At 34.6% G+C, this 23,403-nt stretch overlaps 1 protein-coding gene across 5 annotated transcripts in view; it reads right to left on the bottom strand.

The window, feature by feature from the left end:
- The window catches only part of LOC150093725 (anoctamin-5-like), a 276,581-nt gene that overhangs the window by 7,791 nt on the left and 245,387 nt on the right, over nt 1-23,403 (bottom strand). For all 5 annotated transcript variants that reach the window (XM_090413123.1, XM_090413120.1, XM_090413121.1 and 2 more), the window contains 2 exons: nt 6,794-6,984; nt 589-694 (listed from right to left, as the gene is read on the bottom strand). In XM_090413123.1, coding sequence (XP_090269249.1) covers nt 589-694; nt 6,794-6,984 — 297 coding nt within the window. The remainder of the gene's footprint in view (nt 1-588; nt 695-6,793; nt 6,985-23,403) is intronic.

Here is a 23,403-nt window from a genome sequence, read left to right as displayed (position 1 = left end):
TTTCTTATATTATTATCAAAGGAATAAAGTAAATAAAATAATTGACACTTTAATACAGAGCCTTTTCATATCTATAATATGTTTTAAAATCACATAAATAAAATTAACTAACAAACCTTAAAAGGAATTACATGAATAATATTTTATAAACAAGAAACTAACAGAATAAATTTAAATAAGTCCTGCTTATGATATGGTAGATGATGTTAATTATGAATGAAGTATTATTATTATAAATATCTTCATTCACAATTTAACACCAGCACAGTTCTTGGTGTTTCCTGGGTCACTGATGCTTTTCTTAGCAAGATAATATTAATTACCTATAGCAGATTTCTGCAGTCTTTTAACAGAAGTTACTGATATGGCATTGTATGATAACCCTTTTTTGAAATCTGTTAATTCTCTAACTACCATTTGATAGTGTACAGATATACAATCAACTTGAGGTTTACATCAGTTTGCCTTAACTTAGTGGTATAGGTCATGTTTGATGACAGGAATATACATATGAGCATTTCATTCTAAATAAGGGATACTTATATCACACGATGTACATACTCTGAGAAACTAGAAATAAAAATTTACCTCAAAAAGCAGTACAAATGCAAAACGAACTGCCAGCAAGTGCCAATATTGTTCAGAATATTCATATTTATTAGAAGCCCAAGGTGGTTCTCTATAATCAGGATAGCTGAAATTGCAAAACATTATAAAATGAGAAATACTAATTCTATAACATATGCATTGTTGATAAGTGAAAGTTCATTAAACTAACAAACAACTTTTACAACTTTCTCAAAATATTTATATTTATTGAAATAAAGAGCCAAAATCTAAATGTATCCAAAAATATTTACAATAGAGTTTGAAGGAAGTTAATGATAACTTTAAAATATTAGTTTCCTTTTAATTTTAAATAAACTGACAGTCTAGCAGTTTAGTGAATATTCAAAAACACAGCATAACACATTCATTCAGCAATGATTGAATTAGTGATGAAGATTACAAGATTTACTGAAGAATTCATTCAGTAAATCGTCTACAAGAAGTCCTAATATGATAGAATAATAATAATAACACTAAAATTAAATCCAACCATCGTAATAACCAGAGCCGATAAAGGAAGTGCCGTCTTGATTCTAAACCAAACTGCTTATTTGGAAAAAATGAATCTATTAGTCGTGGACAATAGTACATACCAGCTAGTTAAAAAGAAAACAGAGTAATTACTTAAACTAATTACTACATAGCCGGAAGATACGGTCAAAAAACTATTTCCACATTACTCTCGTTCCCTGCAAATTTACGGCCTACCGAAGGGCCGTAAATTTGTGGGGAACAAAACACACCACTCTGGCCAATAGTTGAAGTATAGATAGCCCAAATTATCACTTAGCCAAGAAATTAGTGGCAACACTCAAGGAGTTGGTAGGTCATTCCCCCTGCTATATCAGAAACACACAACACTTCATAAACATAATCAAAGACATTACATTAGAAAAAGATGGTTTATTAGTCAATTTTGAGGTCACTGCCCTCTTTACGAATGTCCCAATCAATGACACAATCCTTCTTTTACAGAACAAATTCCCTCCAGATATCACTGCGCTTTTTGTGCATGTATTACGTTCTGGTTATTTTGTATGGTGACACATTTTCTACCTACAAGGCACAGCCATGAGCTTGCCATTATTCTCCCCCCCCCCCCATCGCAAACTTCTATATGGAACATTTTGAGCAATATGCTCTAGATTCTTCTCCTTTAAAACCCAAAGTCTGGCTTAGATACGTTGACAATGTTTTCGTGATCTGGCCCCAGGCTGCCAGACACTAGACACTTTCCTTAGCCACCTTAAAAAACAACACAAACACATACAGTTCACAATTGAGATTGAAAATCAGAACACACTTCCATTTCTAGATACACTTGTCACACGTCTTCCTTCTGGCAGTCTATCCTTCACTGTTTACTGAAAACCAACAAATACTGGCCAATATATACACATAAACTCCTACCACCACCCAACACAAAAACTAGGTGTCATTAATACTCTAAAAAACAGGGCTTTGAAGATCTGCTCCAATGAACATGTGCTGAAAGACAATTTTAAAGCAATACTTTTCTAAAAAAAATGGCTACAGCCAAAACTATTAACAAAATCTCAATAAAAAACAAAGATAAACCAGATTACAATAAAACTATAACCATTCCTTACATTAAAGGGACATCAGATAAAATAAACAGAATACTACAAAAATACAACCTGAAAGCCACCTTTAAACCTCTTGCAAAATTAAAAAGCTTACTCAACTCATCCAAAGATCCACTCCTTCTGCTGGCCCACCCCAGAGTATACCGTATTTATTGCACCTGTAATATACCATATATAGGGGAAAAGGATGCACAATTCCTATCAGACAAAAGGAACATAAATGATATATTAAATATAATAATTATGGTGAGCTGGCCTTTCTGATCATGCCCTGAACACTACATAGAATTGACTGGAAAAGCACTAGTTGTTTACATCACACCAAAACATGGTATGAACGCAAATTTAGGGAAGCCTGTGAGATTCTTATCAACCACCCCAATCTGGACAATAATGATGGTCTAAAAATCCCAAGCATATGGAAGACATGTATTCTACCCACGGAACATTTTTCTCCAAGAGCTAACTATAAACAGGACTGTAGATAATCCAGAATCTTAAAACAAAAATAACAATTGTAATGATAAAAATAGGACATCATTGTTACTGAAAGAAGACTATCTATATAAAAAAAAGAATGTTTTTCTCATGTTATGTTAAATAGAATTTAGCTTTGATGTAGTTTCTAAATAATTAAGTTGTAAATTTTTTTTTTTTTTTTTTCACTAGAGGTCATGCCAGTGAAACCCGTGATCAAATCATTGGTTCTTTGGCTTATTGTGTGTAATGTAACTCAGCTTGTACTTGTATATTTGTATATGCTCGAGATGATGATCTTATTATGAAGATCGAAACGTCGGGAAATTAAAATAGTTATTTATAACACGGTTGTAAAGTCCATAATTTCTAGGTAGACTAAAATACACAAACATTATTTAAGAAAAAATGAAAGTTTACGAACAGGAACCAAACCTTGGAGATTCAAAGGCAAATCCTGAAGAAAACATTGACTAATTCACACAGACAGGCATGTGGTGATGTCGTCTGCAAGGATAGAGAAATCAGAACTCCATGGTGAACCAGGAAGTTAAAGAGGCAGTGAAGGAAAAGAAGAAAGCATATCAAAAGTTCCTGGCGAATAAGTCAGCTTGTGTCCTTAGAGAATGCAGAGACAAATGTAAGAAAACTAAACATTGTGTAAAACTAGCTAAACAAAAGTCATGGGAAGACTTTGCTAAGAACATAGAAAATAAATATCAGGAAGGTGGTAAGATATTCTGGAGACTGTTGAAAAAGCTCAGAAATAGAGGAAAGAGTGCTGTAAAAGAAATTACAGATGATAAAGGTGACATGAAAAGTGGAGAAAAAGATAGTCTTGATGTATGGAGTGATTACTTTTAAAAATTGCTAAATGAAACAATCAGTGACAGCATAGTGGTAACAAACACTGACCAGGTATGCAATCAGGAATACATATCCATACTTGAAGTAGAAAAAGCCATCCAAAGCCTGAAATGTGAAAGGCAGCAGGAGTAGATGATATTCAACCAGAAATGGTCAAGTATGGAGGTATAAAAGTCTTACAGTGGCTGCACTGCATAGTTCAGAAGGCCTGGACAGAGGGACGAATTCCCGATGATTGGAGTAGAGCTCTCATAGTACCCATATATAAAAAGGCAAATAAAACTAATGTGAGAATTACAGAGGTATGTCTTATATACATCTCACCAGAACACTCGTTCCTAGTGAGATGTATGCAAGTATACGTCAGAAACAGTTGAGCAGGATTGTGGAAGGGAAGCTTGGTAAAGAACAAGCTGGATTCAGGCCAAATAGAGGCTGTTAGGATCAGGTTTTCACTTTACGACAAATAGTTGAGAAATCATGGGAATATAACAGAGATCTGTATTTGAGTTTAGTAGATCTGGAAAAGGCATATGACAAGGTGCCAACAGAGAAGCTATTCAAAACGCTACAGTCATATGGTCAATGGGGCATTATATCAAGCAATACTTAGTCTTTATTTGAGTTGGAAGTCAGCAGTTAGAATTGAAGGAAGTACAGGAAGATGGTTTAATGTTAAATCTGATGTCAGACAAGGATGTACATTGTCTCCTCTCTTATTCATTATCTATATGGATCACATTATGAAGGAAAGTGGTATTAAACCTGATATCAAAATTGCAGATGTTATACTTCTAAATAAATCCACTACAAGTCTGCAAGATTCCCTGACTAATATCAGTAATAACAAGACAGAGACAATGAAAATAGGCAAAAACATCGAAAATATCAACTGCATCATGAATGGATAACCTATAGAACAAGTAAAAAATTTCAACTACTTAGGCACAATTTTTAGTGAAGACAGTAAATTAAGTATGGAAACAGGCAACACAATCAACAAAGCTAGTATGGTAGGAAGTCAACTGAATAAATTTATATGGAATAAGAGAGAAATTGGTTAAAACACTCAAGTTAGCACTATACAAGACAGTGTTCAAAACCAATTCTAACTTATGGATCTGAGAGCTGGGTTAGAAATAAAACATTTGACCAAAGACTAGAGACCACAGATATGAGAGTCCTGAAAAAGATTATGGGCATGCACAGATGGCATCAATGGCAATATCATATTAAAAATGAGGATATTAGGAAAGAACTTGACATTGTTAGCATCCAGGAATCCAGATTGGGAGAGGAAAGATTAGTAAAACAAGTGTTCTCTGCCAGGTTAGCAGGAAAAAGACCAAGATAGGTGGATTGATACAGTAAAAAGTGCCTTAGAAGACAGAAATATAAGATATCTGATAATGTTGAAGTCTTGGCAGATAACAGATTGATTTGAAGGAAAATTGTTTATAGGAAGTTAGTAATGATGTAAGTTCTTCATGTAGTACTATCATAATATCCTGTTGTCGTGACGTTCTATTTTCATGTTGTGTTCTAATCTGCCATCTTGTTTCAAATCACTCTTATTAATAAAACAACTAATTGCAAATTGATCACCGATCCAAAAGTAGGGAAATTTATAATTATACTGCGCTACCCTATTTTTAGATTAGTCTATATAAAACAGTAGGATCAATTCTTAATTAAGTTAGCAGTCTTCTCATTTAGGCCGAATTATTTACTATTCTACTTGGGGCACCCGCAAGATTCGAATTTTTTATGAATGGTGCAATAAAAGGGAATTCAGGCAAACACAATATTTAGATTAACAAAATAAAACATTTAATATATGATATACAACAAATACAAGAATTCTACTTTTAAATGAAACAATACAAATAACTTAATACATCTCGCTGTCACTCATTCCAATTCAATGTTCTAAACTTTAACATACAATTCACAGCTTCAAGATTACAAGCTTTCTTAACTCAAGTTAATAAAACAAAACTTCTCATTTGATCAGTCTGCGCATAGCTATCAGTTGTACTTAAAGTTTAAATTCACAGCAGGCACTAATCAAGGTAGACAATATTCCAAGCAATCTTATTTCGGACCTTGAACTTCGAAGATACGTTATAGTTAATGTTAGAATAAACAAACATGTATGACCACTCTTACCAGATACAATCTTCAATACATCAATTTATTGTGAGCACACTTATGAATTAACTTATTTAAGCTAGCGGAACACATTAAATAACATTCTCCAACGCTTTAACTGAACTACTGTTAATCGTGCTTCACTACTCTAAACAACAGCAATAAGGTACTGATATCTTTCCTTGTTTACTTTTCTCCAACTAGTTAATTTCATTATAATTCTTCTCAGGGCAACATAGAATTAAGAAGTAATCAGAGACTAACTGGAACTAATCAGAATTTCCCATTGAATGTCCAGTTCTTTATTTATCCAATTACGACATCAATTTTCCTCTACAACAACAGCTGATTTCACGATTCACTACGTTTTTGCTCACTTCTAAGCACTATTTTCATGAATTTCTGCCCTAAAGAATTTATAATTTTCCTTCACTTCTTTGCTTGTATCCTACCTTCCTTCCCGCTCCGCAAAAACTTCCTCTCTCTTCTCTCTAATTAATAATCTTCTATATATTTTTCCTCTCCTTTCAGTCCGAAGGTCACGCTCTCTTCGACTCGTGCTTGTTTACTTCATGCATCTCCATGACAACAAATGAACGCAAACATTTCGCTAATGTAATGTATGCTCTACTACTACATTAGTGATTACATAACGTTAAATTTTTACAAATAAGAATAAACAGAATATTTGAGCTACTTAATCAGCTTTTTCATTGCGTATACAATTATTTATAATAACACTTTTCGTTACTTTATATATATTTTAGTTATCATAAATTTCTACACATATTATTATTTAATAAATTAATAGTAGGTTAAGTTTAGAATAAATATTTAAATAGCAATCCTTAATTAAGGAACAATAAATAATTTTTATACAAATCTTGATTAATATATAATAAGCAATGTTAAATGTGAATGAAAAAAAATAAATTACACAACATAGTTTCATTCACAATTTAGCACTGTACACCCCTTGAAGGTATATGTCAGGAGTTTGATGATGATGAGAATACTGGAAATAATACATATATATTATACTTATAAAAAATTATCAGAATATTAAAATTCGGTCTACTTACCGACATATATCTGGTACAAGAATATTCTTTGCTGTAAGAAGTGGTTTGGTTTCTATATATGGAGGAAAATCACTTGTGTTAAAGTAGGAAAGACTGCTATTAACAAATCCATGCAGTGACCAATCTGTAGACATTGTCAAGCGGTATACTAAACGAGGAATAGTATCAGATGTGAAGGCAATTATAACAGCCTAAGAGGAAACAAATTAAGTATTTTAAATCTAAATATTAGTAATAACTTATGTCTTAAAAAACTTTCAAGAACTAAAACTAATCTCTTGTTTTATGCGACTCCCACCAGAAAAGCTTTTCCTACTACACATTTAGCACTGTGAATCGGTTAAGGTGTTAGATGATCCAGTTTTCCTGCTCATAGAGACCAAATGAGTATATTTTTCAAGCCATATGCAAGCTAGCAGTCTCACACAAGGCAATGAAAAATATATATATATATATTTTTTTCCTTCTTTTATTTTTAATGTGACTCCCGGAATCCATGAAATGTTTTTTTTATAAACCAATAGCGCATTCATGCCATGAGTTGTCTGAGAATTTTTCAATTTTTTTTATTAATTTTATATATTTTTGTACTTATTTTTTACATAATCCAGGAACCCTGCTCTAGAGATTAAACATGGAACTTTTTTTGAAGCCACTTCAGGCCTCAATAAACAGGGCAGTAGTCTCACACCAGGTGATGCAATTCATGTATCACCTAAAGACAATTACCAACATTTATATCCATGTCTAGATTCGAACCTGAAACCTACTAGTCAGAGAGAAAGTGCATTAACCACTCGGCCAACTAGTCTGATAATTACTTTCAATTTCTGGCAATTACTTCAAAATGTTTTTAAATGAAACAAGAAGCAACAGCAGAGTAATAAATGTTTTGCACATGAGGTATCTTCACTACTGGGCAATATACAAGTAGAAGCCAATGATTTCACATCAGTTGCCTTAGTATTCCTTAAAGCAAAGGATGCCCCCTCTCCCCCCTTCTGGACATGTATAATACTATGCATTATGGGAAGGGCCATTATCAGCCTAGGAGCCAGACCCAAAAGAGATATTTCAAAGACAGACAGATATTATGTAACACTTGTTGTTTTAAGGATACTTGCGACATAAGACTGAATGATATAATCACGTAATCACAAGAAAGATATTTATTTAACCAAATATTTCGGTCTGGAAATAGCAGACCATCGTCGGTGGTATTACAAGAACAGTTTAAAAATATACAAGCTAGAATACTAACAATAGATCGTTGAAATTAGAACATGCCGCGTGATGTTATATCACTAAGTATGAAACGAAATATTTTGAAGTAGAAACATGATTGAATTTGCTATTAAAAAAAAAAAAAAAATTAATGAGTAATCTTGATTAGGCTTTTCCCAGATTTTTGATATAGATATGCAGTCATTACGATTCAGGTTGGGATGATGGAGCAAGGCCTCCACGCTTTCCTTGAACAAACGTTCGAACCTATAACGGGATCTATGTAAGAGGCGCGTTTTGGACCAAAGGATGCTGTGGTCAGTTTCAATCCCGTGTTGAGCCAAACCAGACTTTTCAGGTTTATTGTGAAGAATGGATGATTGATGTTCTTGGATTCTTTTTTCAAGAGAACGTCCAGTCTGTCCAAAGTAAGAGAGATCACAGTTGCAAGGAATTTGATAAACTCCAGGAAGAGATAAAGTTGAGCGTTTGTCTTTAGGAGAAGGAAAATGAGAAGACAATTTGTTAATAGGAGAATACGTAGCTGTTAAATCATATTTCTTCAAAATTCTTGCGATAGGTTCTGAAATACCGGAGATATAAGGAATAGGTACTCGACGTATTGAATCTTTGTTGTTTTGTGGAGGATTATAAGATGTAAGAAGACGTTGAATACTTTTTTCAGAAAAGCCATTGAGTTTCATGTGTTGCTGAATAGTAGAAAATTCTTTCTGTAGATAATCAAAAGTAGAACAATTAGTTTTGGCTCTTTTGATGAGACATTTTATAATTCCTGTTTTATGACATGGATGATGGGCTGATTCTTTCAGAATATAACGACCTGTGAATGTTGGTTTCCTGTATACTGTAGTTGTAAGAATATTTGAAGATGATCGGATGAGGAGAACGTCTAAAAAAGATAACTGGTTGTTTTCTTCTAATTCCATAGTAAACTTTATGCGATGATGTAAGGAATTAATACTGTTTAAAAAGGAAGATAAAGTGTTTTTACTGTGAGGCCAAATAGCAAATATGTCATCTATATATCTTACCCAAAAAGATGGTAGAGGGAAACTAGATGTGAAGAGGACTTTTTCTAAATGTTCTAAATAAAAGTTGGCTAAAGTTGGAGAAAGAGGACTTCCCATGGCTGTTCCTTCTACTTGGCTATAAAATTTGTTTTGACATATGAAATAACCAGAATGTATAACGAAATCGAATAGTTTTATAATATCTTGAGGAAAGATGTCAGCAAGTAGTTTTAAAGTTTCCTTAAGAGGTACATTGGTGTATAAAGATTCTATATCAAAACTAACCATAAGATCTGTAGGTTGTAATGAGACATCTTTTAATTTTTCTAAGAAATCTGAGGAGTTTTTTAAAAAAGAACTCGAGTTGCCAATGTAAGATTTCAGTAATTTAGCTAGATATTTGGCTATACGGTAAGTAGGAGAATCAATGCAATCTACTATTGGACGAAGAGGATAGTCAATCTTATGGATTTTTGGAAGGCCATAAAATCTAGGAGGTCTTGCAAAATGAGTTTTAAGTCTTTCAATTGTGTCTTTATCCAAACTGATGACTTCATCAAGGAGAGAATTTAATTTCTTTAGTTGTCTGTTGGTTGGATTATAATCAATTTCTTGATATGTGGAGCGATCTCGAAGCAAAAGAGAAAGTTTTCTTCTGTAATTTGCTGAGTCCATAACTACTGTTGCTTTTCCCTTGTCAGCTTTAGTGATAATGAGGTGATTATTTTTTCTCAAGGACTGTAAAGATTTCATTTCAGAAGGAGATATGTTAGAAGGAGGAAGTTTAGCCTTAAGTAGAGAAGAAGCGACTTCTAAGCGAAGAGCATTAGCTTTATCGCTGGTTAGATGATTAAGATTCCTTTCAATGTTAACTAGGAAATCTAGATATGGTATTTTATTTGGAACAATAGAAAAATCATGTCCTTTTGAAAGGATGAGGGTTTCGCTTTTAGTCAAAGGACGTCCGGATATATTTACAATCCAATTATCTGGAGTTATGAATGGCTTGGATTGTTTAGACGAAAGAGCCTCATATTTACGGTTAAGATGTTGACTTAGTTTATTATAAGCACGTTGAGTAGAACGTTTAGCTACATTTAGAACTATGTGAGAAAGATGTGGATCCAAATTTGTGGATATATAGGTGCGTAAATCAGAAGTCTGATGACTGTGAATAGCAAGATCACGTTTAGCAGCTTTAAGTTGATTACGGATTAGAGATAAACTTGTGTTCCGGTAAATATTATGAGCTCCAGGAGATTTTATTGTTTCTTTAATCTTAGCGAAATTGGGAATAATCTTGTTGTCGCGGCACTTTTTTAAGAAATTAATCTTTGCTCGTAACCTACCTTGTATAACTGAAAGTTTTCCTAATTTACCAGTTATTTTGGTAGCATTTTCCCCGTGAAGGATAAGAATTTGTTGTTTTAAGGATACTTGCGACATAAGACTGAATGATATAATCACGTAATCACAAGAAAGATATTTATTTAACCAAATATTTCGGTCTGGAAATAGCAGACCATCGTCGGTGGTATTACAAGAACAGTTTAAAAATATACAAGCTAGAATACTAACAATAGATCGTTGAAATTAGAACATGCCGCGTGATGTTATATCACTAAGTATGAAACGAAATATTTTGAAGTAGAAACATGATTGAATTTGCTATTAAAAAAAAAAAAAAAAAAAAAAAAAAAAAAAAAAAAAAAAAAAATTAATGAGTAATCTTGATTAGGCTTTCCCAGATTTTTGATATAGATATGCAGTCATTACGATTCAGGTTGGGATGATGGAGCAAGGCCTCCACGCTTTCCTTGAACAAATGTTCGAACCTATAACGGGATCTATGTAAGAGGCGCGTTTTGGACCAAAGGATGCTGTGGTCAGTTTCAATCCCGTGTTGAGCCAAACCAGACTTTTCAGGTTTATTGTGAAGAATGGATGATTGATGTTCTTGGATTCTTTTTTCAAGAGAACGTCCAGTCTGTCCAAAGTAAGAGAGATCACAGTTGCAAGGAATTTGATAAACTCCAGGAAGAGATAAAGTTGAGCGTTTGTCTTTAGGAGAAGGAAAATGAGAAGACAATTTGTTAATAGGAGAATACGTAGCTGTTAAATCATATTTCTTCAAAATTCTTGCGATAGGTTCTGAAATACCGGAGATATAAGGAATAGGTACTCGACGTATTGAATCTTTGTTGTTTTGTGGAGGATTATAAGATGTAAGAAGACGTTGAATACTTTTTTCAGAAAAGCCATTGAGTTTCATGTGTTGCTGAATAGTAGAAAGTTCTTTCTGTAGATAATCAAAAGTAGAATTCCACATATCAAGAAATTGATTATAATCCAACCAACAGACAACTAAAGAAATTAAATTCTCTCCTTGATGAAGTCATCAGTTTGGATAAAGACACAATTGAAAGACTTAAAACTCATTTTGCAAGACCTCCTAGATTTTATGGCCTTCCAAAAATCCATAAGATTGACTATCCTCTTCGTCCAATAGTAGATTGCATTGATTCTCCTACTTACCGTATAGCCAAATATCTAGCTAAATTACTGAAATCTTACATTGGCAACTCGAGTTCTTTTTTAAAAAACTCCTCAGATTTCTTAGAAAAATTAAAAGATGTCTCATTACAACCTACAGATCTTATGGTTAGTTTTGATATAGAATCTTTATACACCAATGTACCTCTTAAGGAAACTTTAAAACTACTTGCTGACATCTTTCCTCAAGATATTATAAAACTATTCGATTTCGTTATACATTCTGGTTATTTCATATGTCAAAACAAATTTTATAGCCAAGTAGAAGGAACAGCCATGGGAAGTCCTCTTTCTCCAACTTTAGCCAACTTTTATTTAGAACATTTAGAAAAAGTCCTCTTCACATCTAGTTTCCCTCTACCATCTTTTTGGGTAAGATATATAGATGACATATTTGCTATTTGGCCTCACAGTAAAAACACTTTATCTTCCTTTTTAAACAGTATTAATTCCTTACATCATCGCATAAAGTTTACTATGGAATTAGAAGAAAACAACCAGTTATCTTTTTTAGACGTTCTCCTCATCCGATCATCTTCAAATATTCTTACAACTACAGTATACAGGAAACCAACATTCACAGGTCGTTATATTCTGAAAGAATCAGCCCATCATCCATGCCATAAAACAGGAATTATAAAATGTCTCATCAAAAGAGCCAAAACTAATTGTTCTACTTTTGATTATCTACAGAAAGAACTTTCTACTATTCAGCAACACATGAAACTCAATGGCTTTTCTGAAAAAAGTATTCAACGTCTTCTTACATCTTATAATCCTCCACAAAACAACAAAGATTCAATACGTCGAGTACCTATTCCTTATATCTCCGGTATTTCAGAACCTATCGCAAGAATTTTGAAGAAATATGATTTAACAGCTACGTATTCTCCTATTAACAAATTGTCTTCTCATTTTCCTTCTCCTAAAGACAAACGCTCAACTTTATCTCTTCCTGGAGTTTATCAAATTCCTTGCAACTGTGATCTCTCTTACTTTGGACAGACTGGACGTTCTCTTGAAAAAAGAATCCAAGAACATCAATCATCCATTCTTCACAATAAACCTGAAAAGTCTGGTTTGGCTCAACACGGGATTGAAACTGACCACAGCATCCTTTGGTCCAAAACGCGCCTCTTACATAGATCCCGTTATAGGTTCGAACGTTTGTTCAAGGAAAGCGTGGAGGCCTTGCTCCATCATCCCAACCTGAATCGTAATGACTGCATATCTATATCAAAAATCTGGGAAAGCCTAATCAAGATTACTCATTAATTTTTTTTTTTTTTTTTTTTTTTTTTTTTAATAGCAAATTCAATCATGTTTCTACTTCAAAATATTTCGTTTCATACTTAGTGATATAACATCACGCGGCATGTTCTAATTTCAACGATCTATTGTTAGTATTCTAGCTTGTATATTTTTAAACTGTTCTTGTAATACCACCGACGATGGTCTGCTATTTCCAGACCGAAATATTTGGTTAAATAAATATCTTTCTTGTGATTACGTGATTATATCATTCATTATGTAACACTGTTGCTCTTACACTCATATTCTCACCATTCCTCCCATGATAATTTAGTTTCCCTGATCTCTTTGTTAGGTCTCCTACCAGTTATTAGTTTTTCAAGACACTCTTGATGCCAAATGCATTTAGGTATAGGCCACTCCTCTTATACAAATTCAATCTTTCCCCAAACTTTTGGAAAGACATTTGACCAAATATCACATTGAACTCTGTTATGCAAATTAGAACAAATGTAGATGATATGACGTATCGATAAAAGGGTGGCTGCTGGACAGATATCAAAAAGTGGTATATGGAGGTGCAAAATTGAGGCAAAAGCTGGTGACTAGTAGCGTGCTGCAAGGTTCAGTGCTAGGACCACTACCACTACTGTTTTTGTACATAAATGATATAGAAAATTACTTGAAAGGAAATATTCAGTTGTTTGCTGATGATGCAAAATTAGGTAGAGTAATAGTGAAACAAGGCAAAGAGCTTACAGGATGATTTAAATAGGCTGTCAGTATGGGTAAATGATAATGGATGTCAGTTTAATATGGAGAAATGTAAAACTATGCATTTTGAGATAAATAGATTATAAGCTGTGTACCATATTGATGGACCTGTATTCCAGGAAATAGAAGAAGCTAGGGATTTGGGGGGGGGGGGGGTAGACAGAGAATTGAAATTTAGAGGATACATTTTGCTAAGGTGGCTTATAAGATTACTTGGCTATTCAAGAACATACTAACAAATAGATAAGGAAGTTGTTATTCCTCTTTATAAGGCCTTGTTATATCCACATTTGGATTATTGTGTCAGATCTGTGGAACATTCTCTATGAGAAAAGATAGAGGATGTGGACAGAACAAGTTGGTTGATAGGCAAAAAAGAGGGGATATGAGAGAAATATTGAGTTACTTAAAAGGTTTTATAGGATTGATGCAGGGAAAATGTTTCTGCACTTAGTTGTGTGTGTGTGTGGTGGTGGTGGTGGTGGGGGGGGAACAAGAGGTTATCCCTGGAAGTTCAGTACAATTGTGGTTAGTATTGGCATGACGACTAGATTTTTCACTTGGAGAGTTGTGAATGAATGGAATGAGTTTCCAGAGTAAGTCATTAGCACTTTTGTCTGTTAATGGGCTCAAGGAGAGGTATGATAGATTGTGTGGATAAATGGGTATCCTGCAATGAGTCTTCAGACTTCATGGAGGTGTCTGTACAATAATATCACGATGTGCTTGGCCGAGTGTTTAGAGTACCCGCTCTCCAACCAACAGGTCGCAGGTTCAAATCCCACCGTGGACATGGATGTTTGTAATTGTCTTTAGGTGGAAGATGAATCTCATTGCCTGGTGTGAGACCACCATCCTGCTTATTGGAGGCCTGAAGTGGCTGAAAAAGTTCCATGTTTGGTCTCTAGAGCAGGGCTTCTGGACCATTTTTCCATTGACAAAAATGGAAAAAAATATCCTTAGCCCACCCACGGTACAAATGTACTATAGGTTTAGTAACCACATAAAAAAAATATAGATAATTTCTTGGCAACTTTAATTTATAGCATAACCAAGTGAAAAATCTTTCAACATCTATCTCTGATTCAAGGTATTTTAATAATAAGGTGATGCACCCTTTTCACTACTTGTATATGGGAATTAGATGATTTTTGCATTACTTCAACCTTGGTATCTCTTCTGGGTCTGACTCCCACTCATGAGACCTCCATTATGATTGAAACCAATCTGGGTAATGGGCTTTCCCATAATGCATAGCATTATATACATCTGGAAAGGAGGGATGTATGCTTTGCATTATGGGATACTAAGGCAATTGATGTGATGTCAGTCATTAGCTTCTATATACAAGTAGCCCAGTTGTGAAGATACTTCATGGGCAAACTTTGTTTGCTTACTCTTGAATTGAATAAAAGGATTAAACCAAGAATATAATTTCTTGGTATCTTTAATTTATAATCTAACCAAGTAAAACAAACTTTCAATAGTGTTAAAAAAAATCTTCAGGAAGAATACACTCAGAATACCTGAGGTAGACAAAGCCATCAAACACCTGAAATGGAGAAAGGCAGGCTGGCATATAGAAGATGGAGTTCAATGTAGTAAATGGAATGGGTGATATTCAAAAATTTCAAATTCTGGATCTGAACCTTAATTATTTTAGTAGCAAAGGTATTTTATTTTGAAGTAATGCAAAAATACATGGTTTAATTTAGAATTCACTAAATAGATGACATGAAAAGATTAAAGAAAGGGTACATAGAAAGAGGAATGCTGGTAACTTTTTTTTCCAAAAAAAAAAAGTATTGTGTTAGAATTTTTACCAGTTGCCATTATTTCTTCCCTCCATTACTTTTCAAACATCACATATTTTTTTATTCCTTTTTTTTCCCACTTTTCTTAATCCTTCCTGCTAACAATGAACCTAGCAACAGAATCTCTACAGCTTAGTTATTATCAATGACACCAATTGGGTTGCAAAAACCTTTATAAGGATTTCATTGCATCTGAGATAGAATTTGAATCTGGTTCTTGCAACCCAATTGGTGTCATTGATAATAACAATAATAAATGAAGATGAATTAGACAGTCAGTTAGACAGAAGGTTCCCTCAAAAATTTTTATCCAGTAAAACAAGCTGAATGCTGTATGCATGCACATACACAGTTGCTCTGACCCTCTTCTAAAACATCTCAGCAACCAGTTTCCTGCTATGCCAATAGAGTAACTATGGGTGAATGATCCAAATTCTCCAAATTAAAGTATGTGTATTTTGGTAGTCTAGTCTGAAATAAAACCACTCTGGAAAAAAAAAAAACCCCGCTAATGCCTTTTTATTTCCGTGTAGGGAGTAGGCGAGGCCGTTTAGCCCTATATAACTTTTGGAGACTGAGTGGGCAGTTCAATCTCCACTGGCAGCCAATCAGAGATAGCTGGCCCAAGGCTATCACTAATTAAGCGGCACGCAGTGAAAAGAGACGGCTCAACAAGTGCTGCCATCTCATGGTCCTGAACCCTAACACAATATATTTAATGTCTGAAATAATGTGGGTTCTACAGTCGATTTTCTTGAGTTTACAGGATGAAAAACCCGAGTTTCCAGGAGAAAAAAACCCACTTGCCTGTGCCAGAGATCGACTAACTCGGGAACCGGTCGAAAAAAAGGCTTAGAAAAATTTCCTCTGGTCGACGACTAGATTCGAAACAAAGTCTTCCTTCGTGCGGTTAAGCACCATGGTGTGCAAATACCACATCCACTGAGCTATACAGGCTCCCCTGATAATATAATAATTAATGTTACTAGGTTACAAGTCTGACAAGGACCTACTTCTGTGAATTAAATGAACATAGAAAAATTTGAATATACAGATAAGCATTTGGCAAACACACAACTATAATTATTATTATCATCAACAGATCTCCCTGGAGTCAAGAGATTCATCGTGGGAGGTCCCCACTCTCACATGCACAGCTCATCGTACCTCAACTTAAATGCATTCACCACACTCTCAGGCAATGCATTCCAATAACCCAACACCTTCCATGCAAAAAAATCTACTCCTTACCTCCTTGGTCACACCCATGTTATACAACTTCCAGGGATGGCCTCTCATTCTCCGTCTCCAATATTCTATAAAAAATCTCATCCATATTAATCTGGTAATTACCTCTTACGAACTTATACATCTCGATCATGTCTCCCCTCTTCCTTCTATCCATTAAGCTCTGTAATTTGAATTCTCTCAATCTGTCCTTATATTCCACATTCCAGAGACAAACTTAGTCAATTGTCTCTGGATCCTCTGCAACATATCATCCTTTTGAAAACCTGGCAACAAATCTGTGCACAGTAATTCATATGTGGCTTGATCAAAGTCTTGTACAATGGATTCAAAACATCCTTACTTCTAAATATTGGTGTACTCTGCATCATTCCCATAATCTGCTGTGTTGTATTCACAATTTTATCAAAATGTCCACAAAATTTCAAGTCCACCACAATCGCCAAATCCTTCATCTCCTCCAAAATATCCCAACCAATCCTATACTTTGCATCCCATCTTTGCTTCCCAAATTTTAAAACCTTACAGTTTATAATATCAAACTGACATCCCACACACTAGCCCATTCAGTCAATTTAGGCTTTCTTGCAAAACTACATCTGCTCTATTTCTCACAACTCTCCCCAACTTTATAAATTAAAAATGCCAAGAAATTATATTCTTGGTTTCATCCTTTATCCAAGTGTAAGTAAACAAAGTTTGCGCATGAAGTAACTTCATGACAGGACAACTCGAATATAGACTAATGACTTTGCATAAATTGCCTTAGTATCCCATAATGCAAAGCACATATCCTTATGGACATGCATAATGCTATGCATTATGGGAAGGACCACTACCAAGACCAATTTTCATATTCATTGAGGTCTCATCAGTGGGAGCCAGACCCAGGTTGAAGTAATACAGAAATCATATTTCCATATACAAGTAGCCAAAAGGTGTTACTACCTTATTATTAAAAAAACTCTGGGTTAGAAATAGGTGTCAGAAAGGTTTTCAACTTGGTTATATTATAAATTAAAGATGCCAAGAAATTATATTCTTGGTTTTATCTTTTATCCAAGTATAAGTAAACAAAGTTTGTGCATGAAGTAACTTCATGATAGGGTAACTGGTATATAGAGGGTAATGACTTCACATCAATTGCCTTAGTATCCAATAATGCAATGCACATATCCTTACAGGATATGGGATTTTGTTTGCTTACACTTGGATAAAGGATGACACCAAGAATATAATTTCTTGCCATCTTTAATTTATAATATAATCAAGTGGAAAAAGTTTCAAGATGTTGAAAGTGGAAAAACTTTCAACATCTCCCCAACTTTGCATCATCTGCAAACAACTGTATATATATAACTATTTAAGCCCTTTCCAATGTCATTTACATACAAATCAAACAACAATGGCCGCAAAACAGACCCTTGGGGCACAATCACTAGTGACTTTCCCCTTCTGGGATATCACTCTCTCATACACAACCTGTTGATACCTATTAGTATCAACAGATACCTGTTGATACCTAATCTCCAATCCAATGCACTAATCTACTATCCAATCCCATCTATTCCAATTTAACTACTAGTTTGTCATGTGGTAATACCAATACCAATTTTTTTTGTATTTCATTAGATAACAACATTTGAGATGTGAGTTGGTCATAAGCACAAACATCTTAAAATAACTGACCATCTTACCAAATATGCAATATGCTTTGTTTATTAGCAAAAAAAAAAGTTTTACAGCTCTCATGAAAGCTTTACCACTGGTTTACAAAGTATATAATTCTTGACAAGAAATTATATTCTTGTTTTAATCCTTTACTCAAGCATAAACACAGTTTGTGCTTGAAGTATCTTCACAATCAGTTTATTTATACACAGCGGCTGTTGATTTTGCATCGATTGCTGGAGTATATCATAATGAAAACCATTATGGGAAGTGTTGTTTATTATTTTAACGGTATAATAGAACACAGAAACTAAGTAAATAATTAATTTATTGACTTGATGCTGATATTTCGCTGGTATTATAACCAGCATCTTCAGAGCACAAAAACACTGTTTGTCACAATACGCGAGACTAAAACAACATGGTGTACTTAACTAAAATTGTAGCAGCAACACAAAGACTAGAGTCCTGATTTTGGCGCCCTCTATCTGAAAAAAAAAAAAAAAAAAAAAAAAAAAAAAAAAAAAAAAAAAAAAAAAACGCTATCATATATTACTAGAGTCCTAGAAAAGTGCTAGTTTTTTCTTAATATGACTGTCTCCCAGATCTTCGGCAAGTTAATACAGCCATATTTGTTGAGATTTGGAGTGTGTTTTAGGGCTTCTGTCGCCTCTAAGAACAATCTCTCTGATTTACATGGGTTTCTGTGTAGTACTTTTGTGTTTTTCCAGTTGATCCTGTGTGCAGGGGTATCCAGAGCATGGTCTGCTAGGCCCGACTTCCCATAATGATATTTCCGGACGTATCGTTTATGTTCGCTGATGCGGATATTCACAGTTCTTCCTGTTTGACCGTAGTAGGCTTGATTGCATGAGCAGGGTACTTGGTAGACTCCTGGATGTGATAAAGGAGGAATGCTGTCCTTGGGTGAGCGGATGAGGGTGGCTAATTTGCTACATGGTCTGAATGTGGTGCGTAATTTATGTTTATTGAGGATTCTTGAGATCTTTTCGGATGTGCCTTTAATGTAGGGGATGGTGACTGTTTTGTTGTAGTTCTCTGTGGTAGATGGTGGGAGGGGTTTCTTAGGAGTGTTTAGTATTTTGTTTATTTTTTGTGGATTGTAGCCGTTGGCCAAGAAGGTGTGGCGTAAGTGAGTCAGTTCAGCAGTCAGAGCCTTGTCATTTGAACAGATTGCTCTCGCTCTATGGGTTAGCGTTTTTAATATGCCATATTGTTGAGAAGGATGATGGTGTGATTGTTTGTGTAAGTATCTGCCTGTATGTGTGGGTTTTCTGAAAACTGAAAATGATAAGGAACCATCTGGGAGACGTGTGATGAGTGTATCCAGGAAGGGCAGACAGTTGTTGGCTTCCAGTTCCATAGTAAAGTGGATTTTTGGATGTTGGCTATTTAAATGTGCTAAGAATGTTTTCAATGTCTCAGGGCCATGTGGCCAAATAGCAAGCACATCATCAACATAGCGTAGCCAAAGTGTTGGTTTGAGAGTGGCTGTATTGATTGCTTGTTTTTCCAGGTGTTCTATGTAAAAGTTGGCTAGGGGGGGAGAAAGGGGGGAGCCCATGGCTGTCCCATCAATTTGTTTGTATATTTTCCCTTTCCATGTGAAATATCCTGCATGTATTGTGAATTTGAATAGTTCAAATATATCAGGGGGGAAGTGTGACTTCAGTAGATTGAGGGTTTCTATTAGTGGTACATTTGTGAATAGTGAAGTGATGTCAAAGCTTACTATTATGTCTGAGCTTTTTAGGGTGAGGTGTTGTAAGATGCTTTTTAGGTGTGCTGAATTTTTGATAAAGGAGGGAGAATTGTTAGTGAGAGTGGCTAGTAGCTTCGCTAAATGTCTAGCCAGTTTGTATGTGGGACTATTTATACTGTCCACAATTGGGCGTAGGGGTGTGCCTGGTTTGTGAATTTTTGGTGATCCATAAATCCTCGGTGTTTTAACATGGAAAGGTTTGAGTTTGTTAACTGTGTCTTTGGGCCAGGAAGTGACTTTTTTTAATAATTTTCGTGCCTTATTCTTTTGTGTGTTGGTAGGATTGCGATCTATAATTTTGTATGTTGACTGATCTTGTAATAGTGTGTGCATTTTGTTTTCATATTCAGTTGTGTCCATCACCACGGTTGCATTTCCTTTGTCTGCTTTTGTTATGGTAATCTGGCTGTTGTTGTGTAGCTCTTTTATAGCAATGAATTCCTTATGTGGGATATTATTTTTTGGAGGCTTGGACTTGATTAGGATGTTGGCCACATCTAAACGTATGTTGTTAGCTATTGTTGGAGGCAGGTCGTAAATTCCTCGTTCGATGGACGCCATTATTTCGGCTTTTGGAACTTGCTTCGGAGTTATGGCAAAGTTGTGCCCTCGACTTAAAGCAGTCGTGGCTTCTTTGCTTAAGGTGAGTGACGATAGATTCACGACGACGAGGTCTTGTTGTAATTGTGGTCGTTGTATGGCGTTCCGTTGTTGTAGATTTTCGAACTTCTTTTGGTGCCGGTTTTTGACTCTGTCGAATTCTTTTTTTGCCGTTGCGTCGGTGATGTTCTCTAAGATCTGCCAAAGTTCCGTATTTAGAATATTATGCAGTGATTCTCGTAATTCGCTGATGGTTGTATTTGCTTGTGCTAATAGGAAGAACTGTGAATATCCGCATCAGCGAACATAAACGATACGTCCGGAAATACGACCGCGAACGGTCAAACAGGAAGAACTGTGAATATCCGCATCAGCGAACATAAACGATACGTCCGGAAATATCATTATGGGAAGTCGGGCCTAGCAGACCATGCTCTGGATACCCCTGCACACAGGATCAACTGGAAAAACACAAAAGTACTACAGAGAAACCCATATAAATCAGAGAGATTGTTCTTAGAGGCGACAGAAGCCCTAAAACACACTCCAAATCTCAACAAATATGGCTGTATTAACTTGCCGAAGATCTGGGAGACAGTCATATTAAGAAAAAACTAGCACTTTTCTAGGACTCTAGTAATATATGATAGCGTTTTTTTTTTTTTTTTTTTTTTTTTTTTTCAGATAGAGGGCGCCAAAATCAGGACTCTAGTCTTTGTGTTGCTGCTACAATTTTAGTTAAGTACACCATGTTGTTTTAGTCTCGCGTATTGTGACAAACAGTGTTTTTGTGCTCTGAAGATGCTGGTTATAATACCAGCGAAATATCAGCATCAAGTCAATAAATTAATTATTTACTTAGTTTCTGTGTTCTATTATACCGTTAAAATAATAAACAACATGTTCGACGAACACATAAGTCTGTCCACACATTATGGGAAGGGCGACTACTCAGACCAGTTTTGACCTTTAACTGAGGTCTCATCACCAGGAGTCAGATTAAGAAAGATACTCCCATTAATTTATTTACATATAAGTAGATTAGACTTTAAAAGAAATTATACTCTTATTCCTTTTTATTTTACCTGAGCATAAAGAAAGAAAAGTTTGCATATGAAATATATTTGTGAAGAGAGCAATGGAATACATAAGTTGTTCATATCCTATAATGCGGAATACAGAATCTTCTCAGGAATGTTTAATGCCATGCATTATAAGGAGAAAGAATCATTTCTCAAATCATCGATTGCAGCCTTTATGGAGATCTTATCAGTTAAAGATGAAAATAATTGGAAAGGGATACCTTGTTGATCAATCTGGCAAAAAAAAAAAACTATCTTTAATTCTGCAATAATATGATGGTATACCATTTTGTTATCTGTATATAGAAATATGATTTTTACCATGAAGATAGCTCTCACATTATCTTTGTGAGTATAGTTTCCTCTAATGCAGGGGTTCCCAACCTTTTTGTTTCCTAGAGCACATTCTAAAATACCAGTAGGGAGACAGGCACCGGTAATTAAATGAATACATACAAAGTTTACATTATAATCAAATGTTTTATTACTTAAAAGTTTACATTATATAAAAATAAAATTAAATATATATATGTAAGTTAGTGTGATCTTTAAAATGATTCACTCATTTTGGGATTAAAAATTAAAATATTTCAAAAATTTAAGTACAAGACACCGTTAAAATTATGCGCATATAACTAGCAACAGATAACGAACAACTTTGAATGCGTGTCTACTTTACATTGTATGCGTTTAATACTCGTCATGTGTCATTAACGCATGCATCATATAGCATGCCATGAATTGTTGTGTGATGTGCACGTGATTATTTCAAACTATACGGCACATGGTTGAACAGCAGCGGGCACACACAAATTGGTTGGCAGGAGTCATGGTGCCTGCAGGCACAGGGTTGGGAACGACTGCTTTAATGACTTCAATAAAAATTGAAACTGGTCTGGGTAGTAACTTCAACCACAATGCAAGGTGTTAAAATATATGTAAACATAGTCATGAGGGTATCTCACATACAAAGTTTTGTTTGGTTATTCTCAGTTAAAATAAAACAAAAACAAGAATATAATTTCTTGTCAAGTATTATATCTTATATTATACTTGACATCTTATATTATACTTATGAATACAACAGCTCAAGTTTAAAAGTGGGATACCAACTCCAAAGAACTACATGGATGTCGTACTATCGTAGTTGATTTTATTTGTAACCTTGTATTTCAAAATTGTATGTACATTTACACAGGAATAATGCAGCATTATGTTGATACTTAATTGTCAGACAGACAGACAGACAGATCTGACTTATATTAAGTAAATAATGCTATTGTATTTGAAATATTACTACATCTGCAACAGATACACTAGCTAATTTGCTATTTCATATACAGCTAATATTTTTGCTGCTTTTTTTTTAAAATTACATGAAAGGTTGTAAACATTAGCATTACGAGTATGTTAAGGATTAGATAATCCAAGAACAATCTTCTAGAAACCAAACATGGCTTTGTTTCTTAGTATTTAGCCTCCAATAAGCAGTATAGTAGCTTTACACCAGATAATAAAGATCATCTGTCCTTCTTAAAACTGTGGACATTCATGCCAGAGTGAGACTCCAACCCACAGC

This window comes from Typopeltis vanoorti, chromosome 23, assembly GCF_054136105.1.
Source record: "Typopeltis vanoorti isolate ZY-2024b chromosome 23, IOZ_Tvanoo_1.0, whole genome shotgun sequence".
Classification (NCBI taxonomy): Eukaryota; Metazoa; Arthropoda; class Arachnida; order Uropygi; family Thelyphonidae; genus Typopeltis; species Typopeltis vanoorti.
Note: the sequence above shows the minus strand (reverse complement) of the source record. Positions and strands in the feature narration are given on the sequence as shown.